This window comes from Neovison vison, chromosome 11, assembly GCF_020171115.1.
Source record: "Neovison vison isolate M4711 chromosome 11, ASM_NN_V1, whole genome shotgun sequence".
NCBI classification, from domain to species: domain Eukaryota; kingdom Metazoa; phylum Chordata; class Mammalia; order Carnivora; family Mustelidae; genus Neogale; species Neogale vison.
In genome coordinates this window covers 196,651,261-196,672,995 of record NC_058101.1, presented here as the reverse complement: position 1 = coordinate 196,672,995, position 21,735 = coordinate 196,651,261, and the positions used below count along the sequence as shown (strand labels likewise).

At 39.6% G+C, this 21,735-nt stretch overlaps 1 protein-coding gene across 2 annotated transcripts; it reads right to left on the bottom strand.

Moving 5' to 3' along the window:
- Positions 1–206: 206 nt before the first annotated feature.
- On the bottom strand, positions 207–21,594 carry UFSP2 (UFM1 specific peptidase 2). Of its 2 annotated transcripts, none has more exons than XM_044225603.1 (12): positions 21,516–21,594; positions 19,950–20,028; positions 17,597–17,780; positions 17,449–17,515; positions 15,045–15,202; positions 14,463–14,655; positions 12,540–12,686; positions 7,108–7,272; positions 6,787–6,911; positions 4,957–5,033; positions 3,950–4,074; positions 207–371 (listed from the first exon to the last, which is right to left on the bottom strand). In XM_044225603.1, the coding sequence occupies exons 1-12, from the start codon at positions 21,516–21,518 to the stop codon at positions 285–287; spliced, it is 1,410 nt and encodes a 469-aa protein (XP_044081538.1). In that variant the 5' UTR covers positions 21,519–21,594; the 3' UTR covers positions 207–284. The 2 variants fall into 2 exon arrangements, with proteins under 2 accessions (XP_044081538.1, XP_044081539.1); XM_044225604.1 differs by lacking the exon at positions 21,516–21,594 and adding an exon at positions 21,227–21,500.
- Positions 21,595–21,735: the final 141 nt, after the last annotated feature.

The window sequence follows — 21,735 nt, the reverse complement described above, 5'->3', positions numbered from 1 at the left end:
AGGTCATGATCCCAGTCTCCTAGGATTGAGCCCCACATCAGGCTCTCTGCTCAGCAGGGAGCCTGCTTCCTCCTCTCTGCCTGCCTTTCTGCCTACTTGCAATCTCTGTCTGTCAAATAAATAAATAAAATCTTTAAAAAAAAGAATTGTAGTTTATTTTTTACTTTTTTTAAATTGTAGTTTAAACCATCAGACCACACCCAGGATTCTATTTGAAGTTAAACTTAGTCTTTATTAACAAATCTATAATACAACTTTAATACTGTCTTCGAGTCCAAGATATTTTAAAAAATATTTGGTCGCTGAGGAAGACATAAATTATAATAAGCATCTTTGTTCCAAAAGTCTGGGCCCTTCCATCCACACCAGCCCTAGATTTGGGAGAAGGGAAAGGAAAACCTTTTACTAAATGACAGGATTACATGATCAAAATTGTAACATTTTACAGTCGGGTTCTGTCAGCTGAATCCCGGAATACGACTCTAACTTACAAAACTCAAAGATCTGAACTCCTATAAAGCATAGAAAAGTAACATACTTGGGTCCATTTCAGATAGAGTTAAAAAAAAAAATTCTACAGTACTTAATCACAGAAAAGATAAAGTTCCCTTATGGTAACTGTTACTCCAAATAATCACATTTTTACTGAGTCTAAGTTTCCTAATTCTGGCAGTCAGCAGCAGGTGATAGAATTGGCAATCTGGGGACACCTGGGTGGCGCAGTTGGTTAAACGACTGCCTCCGGCTCAGGGCGTGATCCTGGAGTCCCGGGATCGAGTCCCACATCGGGCTCCCAGCTCCATGGGGAGTCTGCTTCTCCCTCTGACCTTCTCCTCGCTCATGCTCTCTCTCACTGTCTCTCTCTCTCAAATAAATAAAATAAAATCTTAAAAAAAAAAAAATAGAATTGGCAATCTGTTTTTCTTGGTAGGCCACTGAAGGCGGTCTTAGGGACCATATTGTGCGTCTTAGCTACGAGGAAAGTGGCAGGGAGAAATCTGTGCCGGCCTCTTGAATTGCCCTTCACTGTCCTCCGGCTATAATCCTTCCACTTTCCATTCTTTTTCCCAGCAGAGAAAATTACTTTCGAACAAAATCTGTGAATCCAAAAGTACGTCAAATTTCTTCTAGGGCCATTGATCTATTTTCTTAAAGACCCAGCTAATGACTAGTCTGAGTTACATCATTCTGAAATGAAACGCTTTGCTGGCAAAATACTCGGGAGTTGGCCAGCTAGAACTCTTAAAATAAATACCACTGCGTGTGTGACGAGTGTGTTCTCATTCCTTCGCCTAACTCGGAAGCTGCTGCTCTGTATCCTGGCAGTGATCTAGAGCTAAAGGTCATGGTCTCTACAGAAAATAGTGTCTTAGCTCTATTTTTTAGTGTGGAGGTTGGAGGGTTTAGAGGAACTCTTTAATGTTTGCATTTTTCTTTCTTGGACTGCAAAAATTAGATCTACATTCTAAAAGTTCAATGAAAGTAAAAAAAAAAAAAAAAATCCTCCATCAGTCCTATTTCCCCACTCCTAGGTAACTGCAAAAAAAAATCTTTTGTCTTTGAGACCTGTTTCTTTATGTAAGTAACCTTTTTTAGCCAAACCTTTTCTAAAATTTAATGTCCTAAAATCTTTTCTTTTAATGATGAATAAAAGCTTTTACTCTCTGTTTTCATCTTTCAGCCTTTTCCAGGTAACCAGACTCAAATCATTGTAAAGGGAAGTGGGTAGAAAGGGTGTCCAAACCAGAAACTGATGGGAGTAGACAGGGGAGTATGGTCTTTTTCTTTGAGGAGACTAGTCTGGGAACTTCAAACAGGATAAGTTCCACAGGAGGGTAAAGAGAGGTCAGGCAGAGGCAGAACTTTCCCTACAGTCCTTGCTAGGCTGAATGTTTGGCTCCTTCCAAAACTCTCGTTGAAACCTAATCCCAAAGTGCTGGTATGTGGAGGTGGGGCCTCTGGGAGGAGACTAGGTTGAGAGAGTGGAACGCAGGAATGGGATCAGTGCCTTCATTAAGGAGGCCCCAGAAAGATCCCCCATGCCTTCCACTCTGTGCAGATCCAGTGAAAGAGACTGCTGTCTGAGAGCTAGTAAGTGGTGCTCACTAGACCGAACCTGCGGGTATCTTGCATTTCCCCACCTTCTGAAAGGCGAGGAACCCATTTCTCTTGTTCATAAGCCGACTGGGCCATGGTGTTCTGTTACAGTAGCCCAGGCTCTAAGACACTGCTCTCGATTCTCAAGTGAGAATAGTGTTGACTCTCACAAGGTCAGGCCTTGGATTCAGGGCTCCTTATACGTGCTAACAGGGCAGAGGGTTTTCTACAATTGAAAATTCTACAGAAATCTAATTAGCAAAAAAGAACAGTAGGAGCCTCAGAGAAAGTAATCAGGGACAACGCCTTATTCAACTGCTTCAGGAAAGCCTATCTAGACCATTCCATCTACTGCAAAGTTCCTCAAACCAGCCAGAAAGAAGTAATTTTATTATCTATATCATATTTCTAATTAAAGTAATGAACGCTTCTCACTGCCTCTAAGATGAAAACTGAATGCTCTGCTTCTCTGCCTGGCTCAGTTTCACCCCTGCCCATCCCTCCAGCCACACCCCTTCGCAGGCTTGGATCCTCTCGGAACTGCCGTAGTTCTGGGAACGTGGCCTGCGGTCCTTTCACCAGCTCTAAGGGATCCCTCTATTAATGGATCAACCTGGTAAACTCTATTTTTTTGTTGGGAATAGTTTTTGAATCTCTTTTTTCTTCAACTCTAGACTAAAAGCTCCTTAAAGACCTTTATTAATACCCCTACTGCTCCAAGCAGTGGGCGGCACATACTGGCACTTCATGCCCAGTGGCCCAACACTTGACTACGGAAAGAGGAAATACTGCTCCCACTCTGGTGTGCAGCAGCAAACATTTCAGAGATTTACAAGTCCAATGCCTTGAAGGATAAAAGCAGGACACATTTATCTCCTGTTGTATTTATAGTCTTATCACTGGCAAAATATTTTACTAAACTGGGTTATAAAAGCATTCAGCTACACACACACTAAGCTCCTGACTACTACACCCCTCATTCCCAGGGCTTTGGTAACTTCATACAGTTACGTTCTGTTTAACTTCTGAAAATGTCTCACCAGTGACCTTCCAACTGTGCTTTTAAAAAAATGACCTAATTAAACTACAACTTCAAAGTTCACAGAAAGCTTTTTATAAGGTATTAATGATGTTGACTTAAGTGACAATATGAGAAGAAGGAAGGGTAGTGAGTAACAGTAGGATATATTTATGGGTTTGTGGCTGAAAAGGTTGTATGCCTTCTTTGTAATTTTAATATATTTAGCAAAGAATACAGAAACTTAAATTCAAGTTAATTATGTCTTATTATCCTTGCCTTCTAAAGTTTTAGAATGAGTTTTCATATGTGAGAATTAGTTGCCTATACATTAAGTTAAATTTACACCTCCTTTAACTGGTACTGTAAGTATCAATGAATATTCTCACATTTGTCTCAAATTCAAATCCTTTACAGAATGAGAATAAATGATATGTAAATAAATTAGAAGTAGCCTCCATAATGTCCAACATACTGCTTATTTTTGGTTAATAATACAATTATAAAGGTTATTTAATCTACTCTATTTCATTACATTTGTTTATGCAAAGCTGTAACATGTCCAAAAGAATGTATTTCTAAGCTCTTTGTTCCATTATTAAGTTTAATAAGTAGGAAAGTCTTCATAAATCTAACCTGAATTTTGTTCTTTGCAATTCACGTTAGTTCCCTCTTCTCCTCCCTATGCAGACAGACAGTCCTCACTGGCCTACAATACCTGCTGAGAGGGTGCATCACAGTCCTGGGTCTGTAGTTCTGTTAAAGGCCAGTTTGCTCTCCTTTGCGTCTGGATTCTTTCCCTTGCCTCTAAATCTGTGTTAAACAGATACTTACCTTTTCCAAAATAACTTGTAGATCTTCAGCGCCTGTATAATGTGGATCTAAAATCAGAAATTTTATCTGCCCTGTAATCTCATTCCATGCCACTCCTAGTATTGTGTGGGCCAAAACTCCTCCCCCTATAGCAAGGGAAATCAGAAAAAAGAGAGGGCATACGTGAATCTCAACTCCCTAGTCAATTTCAATTTAAAAACATTATTTGGCCTGTTAATCTAACATAGCATTAAAATTGCTAGCCTAGATTATAAAAGATTACAGATCACGTCAAGTGTACTCTGAGAAGATAAAATTGTTACCTTTAAAATCAGAAAAGATGCAATCATATTTGTAACCATATCAGGTTTCTATTCCACTGCCATATCCATGGAACTGGATCTAGAAAGGGCTACGGAGGATCACAGTGGCCGCTGTGAGGCCTCTCTCAGCAAATGGGCAATGCGGCCTCTGTTCCGAGTACCCGCCGAGGGACAGCCCATCTACCCATTCAGGTCCTTCTGATACTCTGCTGAAATCTGTCTGCCTGCATATCTTACATACCAGTTTTAGGTTGCCTTCTGTCATCCCAGATCAAGTCTTGTTCTCCACAGAATCCTCAAGGGTTAGACCAACTCATCTAATCCTCTTTATAAACAGAGCCCAGAGAGGTGAAGCAATTCACGTAATGCTACACAGCCAGCCGCGTTCGAGGCCGCACCATGACTTACTAGGCGCAACTGAGCGACCACGGCCTCTTTTATATACTGTTCTTGATTCTTTAAATACTTCAACAGTTATATCACTTCTCTTCTCAGCCTTTACTTCTGGCTATTACATCTTTTTTATAACTTTCCTCCCACCTTGAAAATTGAACAATAAATATCCAGAGGTCAGTATGTAAGGTATAAAAGCTAATTTTCAAATGTTTAAAAATGACTGATTTTATGTGAATTATTTATATCAACAATAAATTTTATATATTCTTCTCTTTACCCAAAGAGCCCAAGATGTCCCAAACATCTTACCGACCATGACCGGAGTTCCTTCAGTCTGGAAGTGATTAGCCAGCTCCCGGCCTCGAGAGGCCATTTCACAACCTTGGCTAGAAAGAAACCATTTTCCATCAGATGAATGATTTCTCACACTAAGGTCCATTAAGGAGTTTGGGAGCCAGTGTTTTCTACTGTTTTGTTTTCTTTTTTGGTTATTGAAAAAAAGCATGATAAATTTAAATAACATTAAGTGGTAGGTAACTGACTTGAGAGCAACCAAAAGCACCATAACCTTTCAAAGTATTTAAGGCCACTTAAGACCTTGCTTCTTTGCTTCTGGAACTGCATAACGAAAGATTTTTTTTTTTTTTTTAAGATTTTATTTATTTATTTGACAGAGAGAGATCACAAGTAGGCAAAGAGGCAGGCAGAGAGAGAGAGAGGGAAGCAGGCTCCCCGCTGAGCAGAAAGCCCAATGCGGGACTTGATCCCAGGACCCTGAGATCATGACCTGAGCCGAAGGCAGCGGCTTAATCCACTGAGCCACCCAGGCGCCCCTAACGAAGGATTTTTAAGGGAAGAGTGAAAGTGGTCACCTTGATGACCACAGGTCTCTTATGGGTGGATTTAATGTCAGAAGAATGAGTTTTAAGTCCTGGGTGCTTGTCTTCTTACCATCAGACTCAGTCTCCCTCTTCATCTTTAGACTGGGACCCATCACCCCTGCCCTATCTACGTGACAGGAGATCTGGACTAAAACAGACAAGATCTGTGAAAACTACAAAATGTTTTCAAGTATGACATATTATTTTAGGGAATATTTCAATGTCCTATACAATTTATACTTTGGAGAAGAGAGAAAACTGGCCAGATGAAGGGAGATCCTTTTTTGGATTGGAGGTCCCAGCTGGTGGCTAATTCTAAGCTCTTGCTTAGTAAGAAACGTGTAAGGTTTTGATGTGCCAAAACGTTCCCTTTGCAATCATCATGTGCTTCACTATTTAACCGATCATTTATCTGTTAGCTCCGGTTTCCACAGGCGGTCTAAACTGCAGCTGTGAAATCAGACATTCTGGGACATAAGCACATGGACAAAAGAGGGTAATGTATCTATTGAGGTTACTGTAATACAAAATGTATTTAAACTGAGGTTACTGTAATACAAAATGTATTTAAAACACAAGTTCACTGATAAGGAATAACCTCTTATTTAATTAATATTAGCTCATATTTTACTTTTATTTTTTTAAAGATTGATTTATTTATTATTACTTTTTTGAGATTTATGTATTTAAAGAGAGAGAGAGTGAGAGAATTTCCCAGGGTGGAGCCTGACCCAGCGCTTGATCCCAGGACCCTGCAATCATGACCTGATATTTGCTCATATTTTCAAGCTAGAATTATGGCTAAACTGTATTGGGAAAAAATGAATATATTATTTGGACACATTATTAGTTTACTGACCTTTTAAGAAGAAAAAGGGCAGGAGGTACACAAAAAGGGCAGTCAAAGATCAACATCTGAATTTCTCCCTTCAAGATATTTTAAAGAGTTGAAGATAAAGAAAAATGTTGATTTTCTGTAACTCCAGTCATAGCTTACATATTTCCAAGTGTTCCTTTTCTCAGCTAAATTAACACCATGCAAGTATACGTATCGCCAAGTTTATTCATCCACTCAAAGTCTTCAATAGCCAAAAAATGTAGCATTTAAAAAAAGATTTGTAAAGCAGTGAGGCAATGTGGAGGAGAGAGTAAAAACAGTGTGGAGGAAGAGGAAGGAGAATACATAATTTTCCTCTTTTCTAATAAAATGACAAACTTGCTTTGAAACGATGTCACTAATTTCTTAAGGTGTCCTCACCTGACAAACAGTATTTTTGAAGTTACACCAATCAGTTGGTTCAGAACGAGCTGTACCTCGATCGATCCAATCCACTGCCGTGATCCAACAAACGTTGCTGGTTTGTCCCCGGCATCAACTAGAGCCTTTGTGTATTTAAAAACACAAAAAAAACGCATACACAAGACAGCTATTAAACAACTACATTTAGGACCTGTTCCCTGATCACCAGTATGGTTTTTTTCCCCCTTCAAAACAGAAATAAGTCTGTACCATGAGGTAATAATCATTATTACTGGTATATTAAGGGCTAATGAGATGTACAGTTGATTAGAAGCGTACCTGCTGAATCTCCCTGTGTGTTGGAATGGATCTCTCTGTGTAGCCCTGGTGCCTGAACCAAGAGCAGATCGTCTGCAGAGATCGGTAAGCACAGCCCCAGCCACTGTCATCCACCCGATCCTGCATATAGTGATGATAGCCATAGGTGCCCTGGACCACATGAATCTGTATAAAAAGAAGAAATAGAGTAACATACTAACTTAAGATAGATGCACATTTTCTACACAGACATCCAAGCCAAGTTTACTGTTCTGAGCCAGACTGTTACTTCAGTTCCTTACAAAAATGCCTTCAGAGAACTACAGTTGAACATTATACTTTCCTGGCTTTTCAGCAACTGTCCAAAGTCATTACCCTGCGCTCTAAGGCCTGGCAAATCTTGCTCCCTGGCCTCCTCTCCAAGGTCATCTTGTACCACTTTCCCCTGCAGCTTGCTCTCTTTGGGTTCAGATCTTCCAGGGGCAATCTGAGGCCAGAGCCTTATGGTTTGCTCTGCCTGGAACATTCTACCCAAATAAGGTGCAGCTCGGCACCCTTACTTCGTTCAGGTCTCTGCTCAAGTATCAGAGACCGTCCATCATCAGCCAACCTGGAAATGGCATGCTTCACTCCCTCACCACCCACCTCCTGCCCTGCCGGCACTCTAGCTTGCTTTATTTTTTTATTTTCAAAGCACCGCTTGACACCTTACTTGTTACTTTTTAAATCTCCTCTTAACCACACTAATATGTGAGTTTAATAAGGGCAAGTACTGTGCCTTATTTATTTCTGGACCCAAGCTTCTACAGGGGGTGAGGCAAACAGTTAATAGTCAATAAATGTTTACTGAATAAATGATGAAGGGAGGAATAAATGAATGAAGGGGCCATATAATGGGACATATGAAGAATATTCCTCCAGTCTTGTAAACCTGCCACCATTGATTATAGCCCAGGTATGCTATTTAAATATCCTTAAATAAAGGCCAAGATCTTTCTTGTAGTATAACGTTAAGAATACTCGTGTGTTTTTTTCCCCAAAAACTGGTAATATTTTTTTAAAAATCAGGTAAGAAGAGGCACGGACTAACAGAATCCTCATCCAACAATTAGAGTATTTTCTTCTCAAGCACAGACAGAACATTTTTAATGACAACATTGTGGTAGGTGGAAAAATGGCCCCCAAATGAAGTCTATCTCCTCATCCCTGGAACCTGTGAAGACTATGTTATAGGGTCGAAAGGCAAAAAAAAAAAAGGGGGGGGGGCCACGCCTGGGTGGCTCAGTGGTTAAAGCCTCTGCTTTCGGCTCAGGTCAGGTCCCAGGGATCCCGGGATTGAGCCCCACATCGGGCTCTCTGCTCAGCAGGAGGCCTGCTTCTCTTCCTCTCTCTCTGCCTGCCTCTCTACCTATTTGTGATCTCTGTCTGTCAAATAAATAAATAAAATCTTTAAAAAAAAAAAGGGAGGGGGGAGGCGGGCTCTTAAGTTGTGATTAAATTAAGGAACTTAACGTATGGGAGAATTTTCTTGTACCAAGGTGTGCCTGAAATGCAACTACTACAAGTATCCTTGCGAGAGAGGGAGCGGGACGCTGGCGCAGGAGGAGAGAAGGAAACAACGTGAGCGCCGGCAGCCACCACAGATGGAAGAGGCACAGGAGGGATTCTCCCCAAAGCCCTTGGAGGGCGCCTGGCCCCACTGACACTTGATTTCAGCCTCATGATAGGGATTTCAGACTTGTGGCCTGCACATCTGAGAGAATACATTTTTGTAGTTTCTTTCTTTCTTTCTTTTTTTTTTTTTAATTTTATTTGACAGAGAGGCAGGCAGAGAGAGAAAAAGAAACAGGCTCCCCGCTGAGCAGAGAGCCCAATGCGGGGCTCGATCCCAGGACCCTAGAATCATGACCTGAGCCAAAGGCATAGGCTTCAACTCACTGAGCCACCCAGGTGCCCCATTTTTGTAGTTTCAAGCTACCAAATTTGCGGCTTCTATAGCATTCTCAGGAAATGAATGTGTCTCAGTAAATTTCAGAATCTTTATTACATAAAAATTGTTTTTGATCAGTATGCAAAGGAGTCAGAAATCAGTAAAAAAAATATATATGTACCTACATATATAAATAAATTCTAATTTATTTGGATGTTAAAAAAAACTCTGAAATAACACATGGATTAAAGATGAATCGGAGGCGCCTGGGTGGCTCAGTGGGTTAAGCCTCTGCCTTTCGCTCAGGTCATGATGGTCATGACCTCACGGTCCTGGGATCGAGTCCCGCATCAGGCTCTCTGCTTGGCGGGGAGCCTGCTTCCTCCTCTCTCTCTCTGCCTACTTGTGATCTCTGTCTGTCAAATAAATAAATAAAATTTTGGGGGAAAAAAAAAAAAAAAAAAGCTTCTGCCTTCGGCTCAGGTCATGATCCCAGGGTCCTGGGATCGAGCCCCACTTCGGGGTCTCTGCTCGGCAGGAAGCCTGCTTCCTCCTCTCTCTCTGCCTGCCTCTCTGCCTACTTGTGACCTCTGTCTGTCAAATAAATAAATAAAATCTTAAAAAAAAAAGATGACTCATAATAGAGGTGTAAAAACACCTAGAACTGAATAAAACTAAAATACTTGAAATTAAAACCTGTGAAAATAGTGCTTTGCTTGAAATTTAGAAACTTAGAGAATAAAAAAGATAAATAATATCCAAAGTGCCCAACTTAAGAAGTGAGAACAAAAACAACGAATCAAAGAAAGTAAAGGAAGGAGAAAGTGAAAAGGGCACGTATTGCAGGGAGCACTGGGTGTGGTACATAAACAATGAATCTTGGAACACTGAAAAAATAAAATTAAGTTAAAAAAATAAAATTGATTCCTCCCCCGCCAGAAAAAAGTTAAGAGCAAAAAATTAATGAAACAGAATATAGAATTTACAATAAAGGGGGTCAGCAAAGCCAAAGTTTTTTTTTTTAAAGAAGGCATAAAAATGATACAAAGAATGAAAAAAAAAAACCCATCACTACAACTATGGGAGAGACTAAAACCTACGTAAAGAGAACTTAGAAATATGAAAAAAGTCCTATAACCATTAATAAGATTAAATTTATTAACAATGTTCTCATAAAGAAAATGCTAAGCACAGATTATTTTATAGGTAAGCTTTACCAAATGATCAAAAAAGATCATGCCAATCTTATAAAAACTCCTCTAGAAAATTAAAAAAAAAAAAAAAGGGAATGCTACCCAACTCTTTTAATGAGCCAGTATATTATTGGCAGAAAAAAAAAAATAACAATGTGAGGAAATTCAGAAGCCAATCTTATTCATGAACACAGATGCAAAAATCTTAAAAATGTTAGCAAATGAAATCCAGCAGAGAACAAAAAGTAATAATGAATCATAACCAAAGTAGGTTAATCCCATGAATGCAAATCTATTACTATTTGGAGATTTGTGCTATAGTGTTTAAGGGTAAATACCAGGCTGTCCATGGCTTTCTTTGAAATGGCCCGGGTTGGGGGGGGCGGAGAAAGCGAAATGAAGCAAAATGTTGACGGCTGTTGCACATATATAACAAGAAATAGGTACAGCAACTTTCCTATCAGGGTTGGCTGAATAACAAAATATCTGGACAAACCATACATAGTTTGTTACATGGCAATAACGAAGTCGAACCACAGTTGGACACAATACCATGACTAACTCTTGGATACTTAACAGTGAGTGCCAGAGCGAGTTGTAGAAGACCAAATATAAAATGACCCAGTTTTTTATAAAACTCAAAATGAGCAAAACTGTAAGTGTTGAGGAAATATGCACCTATGTGGGGAAACTATTTAAAAAAAAAAAAGGAAGTGAGTGATACAAATAAAACTCAGGATACACTGAGTTCCTTTCAGGCTGTGGGGAGGCAGAGGAGTGGAAAAGGAAGGAACACACAGGTAGGCTGGTAATGTTCTAGTTCTTAAGTTGGGTAGGGAGCTCTCTGGTATTCATCTCCTTACTGTGCTTTACAACTTATATATATGTTTTATGTACATATCAAACATCATATACTGAATGTCTTAAAATATGTAAGTGCTTCTTGTATCTCCATAATAGAAATAATAAACCCATTTCACTGTCAAAAATCAATCAGCATTTATTTGGTACATTTTGAATGTCTAGGCACTTTGTAAGGAACTATTAAAATTTAAAAATGAATATATGACACAGGTACACCCACCCTATCTAGAGGAGTCCCAAATATAGTCTGAGAGAAGACGTTTATGCAATAATCTAGAAAACCACCAAGAGTTATGTTGTTTGTTAGAGACTCTACACTTTGTATGGCCTATGGCGACACTATGACTGTGACAGAGCAAGGTTCTTAACCAGGAAGAGGTCTCCCAGGATTTCCTCCCATACAAGCAAAATAAAAAGATTTTCTATCATCAACAGGATGACTAGTGATAGAGACTCATCTGTCCACACGACCTGGTAAGCACCAGCCAGGGTCTCTCCACGGGAAGCCTGGCAGTCCGTGGCTGCTGCGGGCGGAACTGCTGTCCCCAGCGCCCTCTGACGGCCAGGACTAGAAGTGGCTCCTGCAGTCCTCTAGGCTGTATCATGTATTCGTTTTTCATTCTTAGGATTTCCTTACAAAGCGCACAGAGACGCATGAGATACTGAATAAATGCCAGGACATGTTGGACAATTAGGTTTCCTCTCAGGGAAACTGGGCTGTGAGAGGTGCCAGTTGGGGGCGGGAATGGGGCTGAAATGAACTGGGCAGTGAGCTGCTTTAAAGATGACAGGAAACAACTGGAAACAATGAGGAAACAGGCTGAGAAAAGACAGGGTAAAAGCAGGTCACTTCGGATCAAAGCATACCCCTGGAAAGAGTAAAAATCCCAGTAAGGAAGCAGCAGAGGCCTGAGACAGGAGGCCGTCAGTCACAGGGCTGCTAAGAGGCCGGGCTGTGCAAGAACTCCTGGGCTGGGATGCCCATGGGACCCTTTCTTCCCAGCCCACATGCACCCTTAAGGAACCGCTCCTCGTGCTCCACTAGCCACACTTCTTGGAGCTTCCGTTGGTGGGAAGCTGCCAATTGCACCCAGGCACCTGCTGCAGAGAAAACGTGCCGCAGGGCCTTACCGAACTTGGCTGCGGTGTGCTGTGGGTAAACACGCTCTTTACTTGGCATGATTTCTCAGGCTCAGGGTGAAAATAAATGGGGAGACGCCTTTGAATAAATCAGGGAATGGAATTTTAGTAGGAAAACTGTGGTACATGCTATCTATTTCTGACCTTTTCAGACTATTGTGAATACTGCTATTAAGCAACGATTATTAAAAGAAAGGGGTGGTAAATTTTGTTTTAGAGATGACATACATTCGGAATCAATCCTTAAAACTTCTACTGGATACACACAAAAAAATCACCACTGACACTGGGCATCAGTCGACTCCATAAATAATTATTAAACTCACCATACCAGTCTCTACGTTAGGTGGATTGAGATAAGTATGTGGATTTCTAATGTAACCATCTTTGTATGGCTCATCTGGAAAGTGATAAGCATTACATCTTCTGAAATACGGTCTGTCGTGAGGCAGATTGAAGAGGTCATGTAATTCCTAAACGAAATCAGAATCAATAGAAAAGAAGAGAAAAAAGTTAAATAACGTAGACTCCTTGCTCGTTGGTAAACAAACTCAATCTAAAGACATAAAACAAAAATAACTATATATTGGCTATAAAAGTTATCAAACACACTTATAATTCACAGAGGTCGAAAAGGGTGGGATTTAAACTAAACCCAAAAGATAGTTATTTATGTTTTTCCATGGATATGGGTAGAAACTGGAAGGGATCACAGAAAAAAGGAAAATGCAGTTGAGCCTTGAACAATGTGGGGATTTGAGGTACTGAGCCCTCACACTGTCAAAAATCCACATACATGTATATGTATTATATACTATATTCTTACAATATAGTAAGCTACATAAAAGAAAATGCTATTACAAAAATAGTAAGGAAGGGAAAGTACATTTACAGTGCTGTATCGTATTTACTGAAAATAATCTGTGGGCCAGCAGACTCTTGCAGTTCAAACCTGTGTTATTCAAGGGCTGACTGTAATTTGTCAGAGTGAGAGAAGTAACATAATTTCAAATTACTAATTTATTATAACGCAGTCTATTAAAATACATCTAGGCTGAAGTCTGTTTTGGAAACAGCCTTGTAAATGAGTAAATTAGAATTAACAAGGATAGAATAACATGAAAGTATTCTGAAAAGTCATGCTTAGAGTACTTAACAAATACAAGGGGTGGTGATTAAATTCTGGAGGAGAGATGGGTGGTAGGAAGCCAACCAATATGGCATCAAAATTAAAATACGCGTACATGTTTAAAATGCAAAGTTTTCCCAACTGCATAAAAATGTGACCCTTCTTTGTAAAGTCTGACATTTTCTTTTTCGTGTCTCCTAAGTACTCTGACAGCTGGAGTGGGATCATCTGGTGTCTCTGCAGGTCAAGTCCACCAGCACTTACAGACTGAGCAGAGGGTCACAGCACTCTGCTCCTCCCAGGGACAGATGAGGGAGATGTTCTTGTGGTACAGTGGGATGGACGCCAGGCAAGACCACACATCAAAAATACGCACTCCAAAACTAGCCAATTCATTAATAAGTTTCAGTTCTTTGAATGCTGATCATGCTTTCCTCAAACTGCCTCTAATAAAACCCAAATAATCCTGGGAGGTCGGGGGTGTGTAAAGTATTACTATAAATCCTAATTAGAATTAGCATAAATCCTAGCTTTCCTTCCCTAACCATGATCTTGTCTCTTCTACAAATCTGAAAGCAAGGGACGGGAAAAGGAATTTATTTATAAACACTCAGCAGCAGCTCAAGGCATGTAAGCATCTTTTCATTTCTGTATCTCATTATGGAAAAATTTCACAGAACATATGAACCATACTGAGTGTCTGAAATCAAAATGTTACATATGGTTTAGCATATTTTTTCATTAATACGCTTTAAAAAAAGTTCTATGTTAACAGAAATTAAGTAACATGTGAAGACAGTAGTCTGATTCCACTTTCATATTAAATCACAAAATAAGTTCCATTTATTTGAAATGTTTTAAGTAAATATAAAGTGAATGAATGTCATAATCTTTCTAAGAATAAGTGTATTGGCTTTACCTTTCTTGCTTCCTTCTTTTTTTTAAAGATTTTATTTATTTGACAGAGAAGAGAAAGCACAAGCAGGGGAAGTAGCAGAGGGAGAGGAAGAAGCAGGCTCCCCGCTGAGCAGGGAGCCTGACCCCAGGATGCTGGGATTATGACCCAAGCTGAAGGCAGATGCTTAGCCGACTGAGCCACCCAGGCGCCCCTTGGTATTACCTTTCTATAGGCCTGCAGCTGACCATCTGGAATTCCTGATGGATATGAAATTGTTACAAGATTTTTTTCCCCTGGCAATAAAAAGTGCAGTGGTTCGGGGACCACAATAGATGTTCCTTCCATATACTTCAAAATACATTTCTCCATGTCAGTTAGTTGATTATGAATTGCATCAACTAGAAGTTTACGAACTCTGTGGAGGGAAATATTCAAGTACATTAACGAAAGTTAGAGTGGCTATGATAAATTAGAAGGGAGAGTTAATACATCCCAAATACAGTAAGAAAAAACTTCACTGGACCAGGATTATTAAATGAAGTCTAACTTTATGCAAAATTAAGTATACTGTATATTTCCTAGGTATAGGTAATGGGAAAACCTTGTAGGTTTTGCACACTACCCTATTTCCTCTAAATAAACATTTAATTACTAGATGACTCAGTTTAATAACAAACAAGGAATAAATCATAGTAAAAATAACAATAATCCTGGATGTATCTACGTGATATTTAAAGATGGGCTCTGATGACTCTGGGGAGGAGGGCTTATAGAGATGTGTCAGCAGCAGCACAAAATACTTACTTTCCCCATGTTTCTTCTGGAGCAACAGACAGAACTACATCAACAGGTAAAGTCATACTAACGTAGTGGTGTCCTCCGCTTTCTCTTTCAATGATGGGGGTGACAGCTCCCACAGAGATTGACATTTCCAGCATAAGATCTATGTTTACTATTTGATGCTATAAAGAGAAACAGTAATAGTCAACTTATAGCATACTGAACATTAAATATAAAGGGCAAGTGACTTTTTAAGGGCCATACAAAGCTGTATTATAGTAAACTGTTTAAAAGCACAAAATCTTAAAAAAAAAAAATCTCCTCTGCTCCAAAATAATTTGAAGAGAGGTGGAGAGGGAGTGGGGATGAAGATGAAATCAGACTGACCATTTGTGGATAACTTTTTTTTTTAAAACATTCGTGTGTGTGCACGTGTGTGTATGTGCGCATGTGTTTATAAGTATTAAAGCTGGTACAGGTTCACCAGGATTACATATATTATTCTACTTCTATATAGATTTAGACTGAAAAAAAAATCCAATGAACAAGATATAATAACCATACACCAAAGGAACTTTTAAACATACATTAGAACTATAAGGCCCTGGCCTAAAGACACAGAGAACTATAAACAGATACTGAACTCTGTTAGTAGGTTTGATTTTTACAGTGGTATGGAATAACAACTCTGAAAGTACTTTGTTTGAATGTTTCCTGTTTTGAACAAATCTGGCAAAATAGTGAGTGTACTAGAAGCCAAGTTTCTCAGAGGCAAAAAGTTACAAATTCAGTGAGGTAGAAGTAGAACTGGAAATACAAATATGCTTTACATAGATAAATAGAAACGTACTGTGGTGTGTGTGTGTGTGTGTCTCTGTGTATATATATTACACATGTATGGTACGTATGCATATGTGTGTGTGCTCCTTAGAGAAATGCCTGATCCCTGAGCTGGAACAGGGACAGTACATAATGTGCCTAGAACAAACATCTGGCAAGAAGAAGAAGTGGAAGTGGAAGAAGTAGGAAGTACACAAAAATACGGCGTCAAAAGGACATTGGAGCAAGCCTGAAGAAGCGCTCATTGGCCAAATCTTGGAAAATGTGAGCATCCAAAGATTTTAACTCATTGCATAAAATAGGAACCCATGCTTCCATGCACGTAATAAATAAATAGGGAAAAACAAAGCTCTCCTTATGGTACAATGTCATCTAAGAAGTATAAAAGGAAATGATAGCAAAATCACTTTGCAACCATCAGGTTATTGTCAGATTCAGACAAAAATTATTGGTTGACACTGAAAGTGGTGGGTAAAACTTTGGTGAGGAATAGGATAGCCTCAAAGTATCTTACCAATTGATACTTGCTACTTACAAGGGAAAATACAGTGCCCTCACAGAGAAGAAAATGAGCAGACACCATGGGAAGTAAGGGATCAGAGTTAACATCACCAATACTAGAGGCCAACTGATAGCACGTGCCTCTTCAATACGATGTGCTGAGGAGGACAGGATGTTACTTCACGCGCATCCCTATCAACAGTGCACCACCTCAATCTAGAAACAAACCCCATCTGAGGAAGTAATCCACCCGTACTCCTCAAAATGTCGAGCTCCAGCTACACGTAATTCTCAAATCACCTGATCTAGAGCCCACAGTATGTTCTGTAACAGCTCATGTGGATGTCTCACTGGTGTCTCAAACCACGTGACCAAAACCGACCTCATGTCTTCCCCATCGCCCATCTTAACCCAAGAAAGAAAATGGTCATTCCGTTTCCAATTCCTTTCCAAGTATCATCCATTTTATCCCCTAAATATCTCTTGGATCCCTTCCCTCCTCTCCATTACCATAGCTGCTGGCTGAGTTCTGCTTCTTCTGAAGTGGCCCCCGCCTAGCTCTCTAACCTCATGTCCACCCTATTTTCCCATAACAGCCTAGAAAAACACTGCAGTCGTATTAACTTCGTAAAACTTCCTCCCTTGAAGTAGCTCCATTATTTATCTCCAGTACTTACCAACTTTGTGGCAAATGGCCAGTCCTCAATAACACTGGTTCAAAAAGCACCAGAACTAAGAACAGTGTGAAGAAAGGTAAATCATTTATTTACTATCTCACAGCACTATGTGTCTCTGTCATGTTTTAGAGTGGTTCATTTTTATTTAATTTTAAGTAATTTGCAAACATACTCGAGCTGTGTATTTTTGTGGGAGCACAGAAAGCATCCCCCAAAATATATGTATTAGGATATGTATGACTATGGAACAAAAGCTTAAACATGTAAAACAGAGATATAACCTCTGACAAGTCACTCTTGTCATTTTTGACCTCAAAAATCTGATCTGTAAAAAATAAGAGAGTTGCAGATCTCATCATGATAAGATCTCATCACTCTGGTCCAAATTCAAGGATTATAAATTTGCTTACCATGTCCGGTAACTTCTTGTCTTTCTTTCTCATAAATTTTCGTTTTATATCTTCTTCCTGTTCAAAGCTAGACGTTTAATACACAAAGATGTTTACAATATGAAATGACATTTTGAAAACATTTCTAGCAATTTTCAAACATACTCACTGAATAAAGCGCATTATGTTCTTACAAGCAGAGCTATCACTCAGTTCTCCTGGAATGGTGTTTACGTCACTATTAGGCCATATATATACTGAACTGTGGCAAATTCTGAACACAAGGGCATTTGAAGAAAGCTTGGTTGACAGGTCACTCAGCACATGTTTTAGTGCTTTCTTGATAAATATTTCTAAATCAAAAGAATATAAATAGAGGTTAATAAAAAAAACCTTAAACTTTTCAACATGAATCGTTCCAAACACACAAAAGTACAACATAGGAAATTGACTCCCAAATAACTATTCTCTAGATTCATTAATTGAACATATAAAAAGAAAATTTATGCCTTTCTTTTTAATAAATTGAGATTAAATTCATAGACCATAAAATTCATCCTTTTAATGCATACAATTCACTTGCTTTTAGAAGCTGACAAGGTTTATAACCATCACTATTTCCAGAACACTGTCATCACCCCGAAAGAACCCTATACGTATCAGCAGTCATTTCCCATTGCTCTTACACTGACCCGTAGCCACCACTAATCTACTTTCTGTCTATATAGATTCGCCTATTCTGGAAACATCCTATAAATGAAATCATGCATTATGTGTCCTTTCATGTCTACCTTTCATCCTGTCTAGTTTCAAGACTCATTCATATTATAGTATAAATCAGTACTTTATTTCTTTTTATGGCTCAATAATATCCTTGAATGGACACAATATACTTTGTTTATCCATTCATAAACTGATACACAAGTGGACTGTCTCTCTGCTTTCTGGCTATCATGAATAGTGCTATGAACATTTGTGTGCAAATTATTGTGTGCACATATCTCTCTTAGGTGATCACTTAGAGTCGAATTGCTGGGTCACAGGGCAAGTCTATGTTTAACCTTTTGAGAAACTGCCAAATTGTTTTCCAAACAGTTATTTCACCACTAATATATGGGAATACCAATTATTTTCAAAATACCACATAACTTATAACAGTAAAACTGCTGAATGAAATTCAAATTTCTTTGAAGTTCTTTTTATCTTTGGACTCTGTCCCACTAAGAGTAGTGTATTCTAAAGTCAAAGTTTTTTCTGTGTAATGTGTCATTAACCTGAAATTTTTTTTACTTCTTTTTCAGGGATTTCTTTTTAATTAACTATAATCTTTGGATTATGTAAAACATTTTCATGGTTCAAGAAGATATATTTAAAGACAATACACAAATACTTATTTAAACTTTATATTCTTAAATCCTAAACCTATTTAATCTTGTGATTAAAACACTTATTTAACTATCACCCTGATATCTTAAATAAATACCTTGGGGCTGTGGTAAAGAAAAGATTACTAATTAACCAGAGAGATTTAAGACATCTTGATATGTTTCAGAAGGTCAAATTTAAAGATTTTCAGCTACACTACAAAAGACAAACATAATTCCTGGATTATCTTCTGTTTATCCCTGAATTTACTTTCATTAATTTGGGAGTGGGGATTCAAATGGACCAAGATTGAGAGCAATTTTTTTTTAGCATGAAAGGATGAGTCAGAAAGAACATTCTGCATTCTCTCTCTTCCTATTTCTGTGGGGCCAGGAAATGATGGCCAGCTAGGGACCTTTCCATTCCTTATCTTTCTGAACTTCTCTGTGGTTTCTGACGCCACTGATCACACTTTTCCTGAATGATTTTATTTCTTATCATGGTGTTAATGATCCTTCAGAGATATTCTTTCTCTCTAGTCCTGACCACCCACCCTCCCCTAAATTTCAGATTCAAGTTACCTGAATCTGCACTTGATAGACTCTGGCATCTCAAATGAAACACCTTTCAAACACAACTCATCTCCCTACCCTGATATCCTTTACCTCTGTTTGTGGCCTTAGCCCAAGTCAGAAATGGGAAGACATCCTAGAATTTGCTTGATACAAACTCTGCTGATATTTCTCCCACAGAATTCTTATACCATTAAAAAACAACATAACTTTCAAGAGTGTAGGCTCTGGAGACTCAGGTTATGTATAGGTGCAAGTCTGCAATGTTCAAATCTGCATGTCTTGTTTACACTGTGCTCATTGTGGATATTTATATTTATTGTGACAACTGTCTGCCAGTGGACAGTGAAGTTTCTTTTTTTAAGAAAGGGGACCTTTTTTTCTAATTTGCACAGAGAAGCCTCACAGGCAAACAGTGGTGCTGGAACATAGTGCCCAAGTTTAAATCCAATTTATAGAACTCACTAACCACCCGATTTGAGTTTATCCTCTCTCTCACTCAGTTTCATTTGCAAAATGAAGGGGATCCCAGTATATTTCATCATCAATTTATAATAAAAAAGAAGTTTTTTTGGTCAGACTTACCATTAGCAGTAGCTAGCTGAAAAGCTAGATCAAGGCCTCCTCTTATTCTGAAGAGTATATCCATAGTCTCTGAAATCACCTGAGACAAACAGAACCAAAATTCCGTTGTAAAACAAAACAAATTCATCTTCATACAAATGAGAGTCAATTCTACTTCTGGAAATTTGTCTTAAGGAAATAATCGAAGTTCAGCAAAAATTTAACTTCAATGTTGTACACTTCCCACTGTTTTCATCATAGCAAAAAAAAAAAAAAAAGAAAAGGAAATCTTCTAAACCAGTAAGAAGTCAGTTAAATAAAGAACAATACTACCATATAAATATTAGGCAACCATTTGAGGAACTGCTCTATGAAGTGTTCTACAGTTGCCATTTGAACAAAAAATATTTAATGACAATGAAAAATACAGAAGGCAAAAGTGAAAAAGGCAAGAGCGTATTTAACGCTGCATGATTCTGCACAATGTAACTAATCACTCAGGACTTCTGTACTCTTCTGTAAAATAGGAAAAATCCGTTATTTCATAGGGTTGTTGCGATGATTCCACAAGAGATCTCAAGTGAAAGGACCACAACCTCCCTAGGCTTCCGAATTGAGATCCTCTCTGAAGAAATAACATTTAAGGCTGAGATGAGAAGGGCAAGTAGGTACGAGTATTAACAACTAGAAAGGAAAGTTGGGGGTGGAGGTAGGAGAACCCACTGCAAGCAGGGGCACAGGCTGGTGAAGACCCACTTGGAAGAACACTTAAAAGCCTACCACGGATCAGTTGAGATCTGACGAGGGCAAGGACAGGGATGGTAGGAGTGGCGTGAAGGACAAGTGACAGGCATGCAGAAATAGCATGCAGAGGATCTGATTATTGATCAGATGTTCGGGGGTTGAGAAGGGGAAGACAACAAGGATGATTTCCAGGTTTCTGGCAGGCCCAACACGGTGGATTTCCTGATCCGCGGATATCTGGAAGAGCGGGTGTGGGACGAGCGGAGGTGGAAATAGTTTTGAACTTGCTGAGTGTGAAATACATAGGAGTTATCCAGGCGAAGGTACAATTAGTAGATAAAGATCTAGAGCTCGGAATACATTTCTAAAAACTGGATGTATAACTTGGGAGGAAACGCAGGATGTAAAGGATCCTTGAAGACCACCACATCCAGGAAAGGCTTGGAAGACCTGGCCGAACGGCTGGGGGGGAAACGGGGGAAGTGGGACACCACCGGAGCTCAGGGAGTAGAGTATCTGAAGAAAGTGACTCCTATCTTTCCCAGGTCCGATACCTCTTCAAACCTTCAAGACGCCCAATAATCCCTCGTTCTCAACATGATTCCACAAGGAGGAGGCGCGGGGAGCGAAGGTCCTACAGTGGCAGAGCTTGGGATAGTCTAGGCTGTGCGGGACAGTCTCCTTCCGGCTCTCGCAGGGACAGACCGAGAGAAAGGAGACCCAGCGCACCGAGCTCGCAGCTGCTACCGTGGGTCCTGCCAGGGCAGCTCCTTTCAAGGGCTTGGACTCACGGAGACTACGAAAGTCTGAAGGGAAACGCAGGGGTCTAATGCATGTACTCACCATGTCTGCTACGTGGCTCTGACAGGGGCGCTGACGTCCGCGCTAGGGCTCAGCACGCTAGCCCGGAAGTGGCGTTTCCAGGGGCGAGCCTGGGAAGACTAACTACAACTCCCAACATGCCCCGCAGCAACGTCACGGGGCGGATCTTACCACGGCTTCTCGCGGATGGATATTGGGGCGGAGGAGGAGAAGGCTTTCCCCCTAAATTCTATTGGTTGAT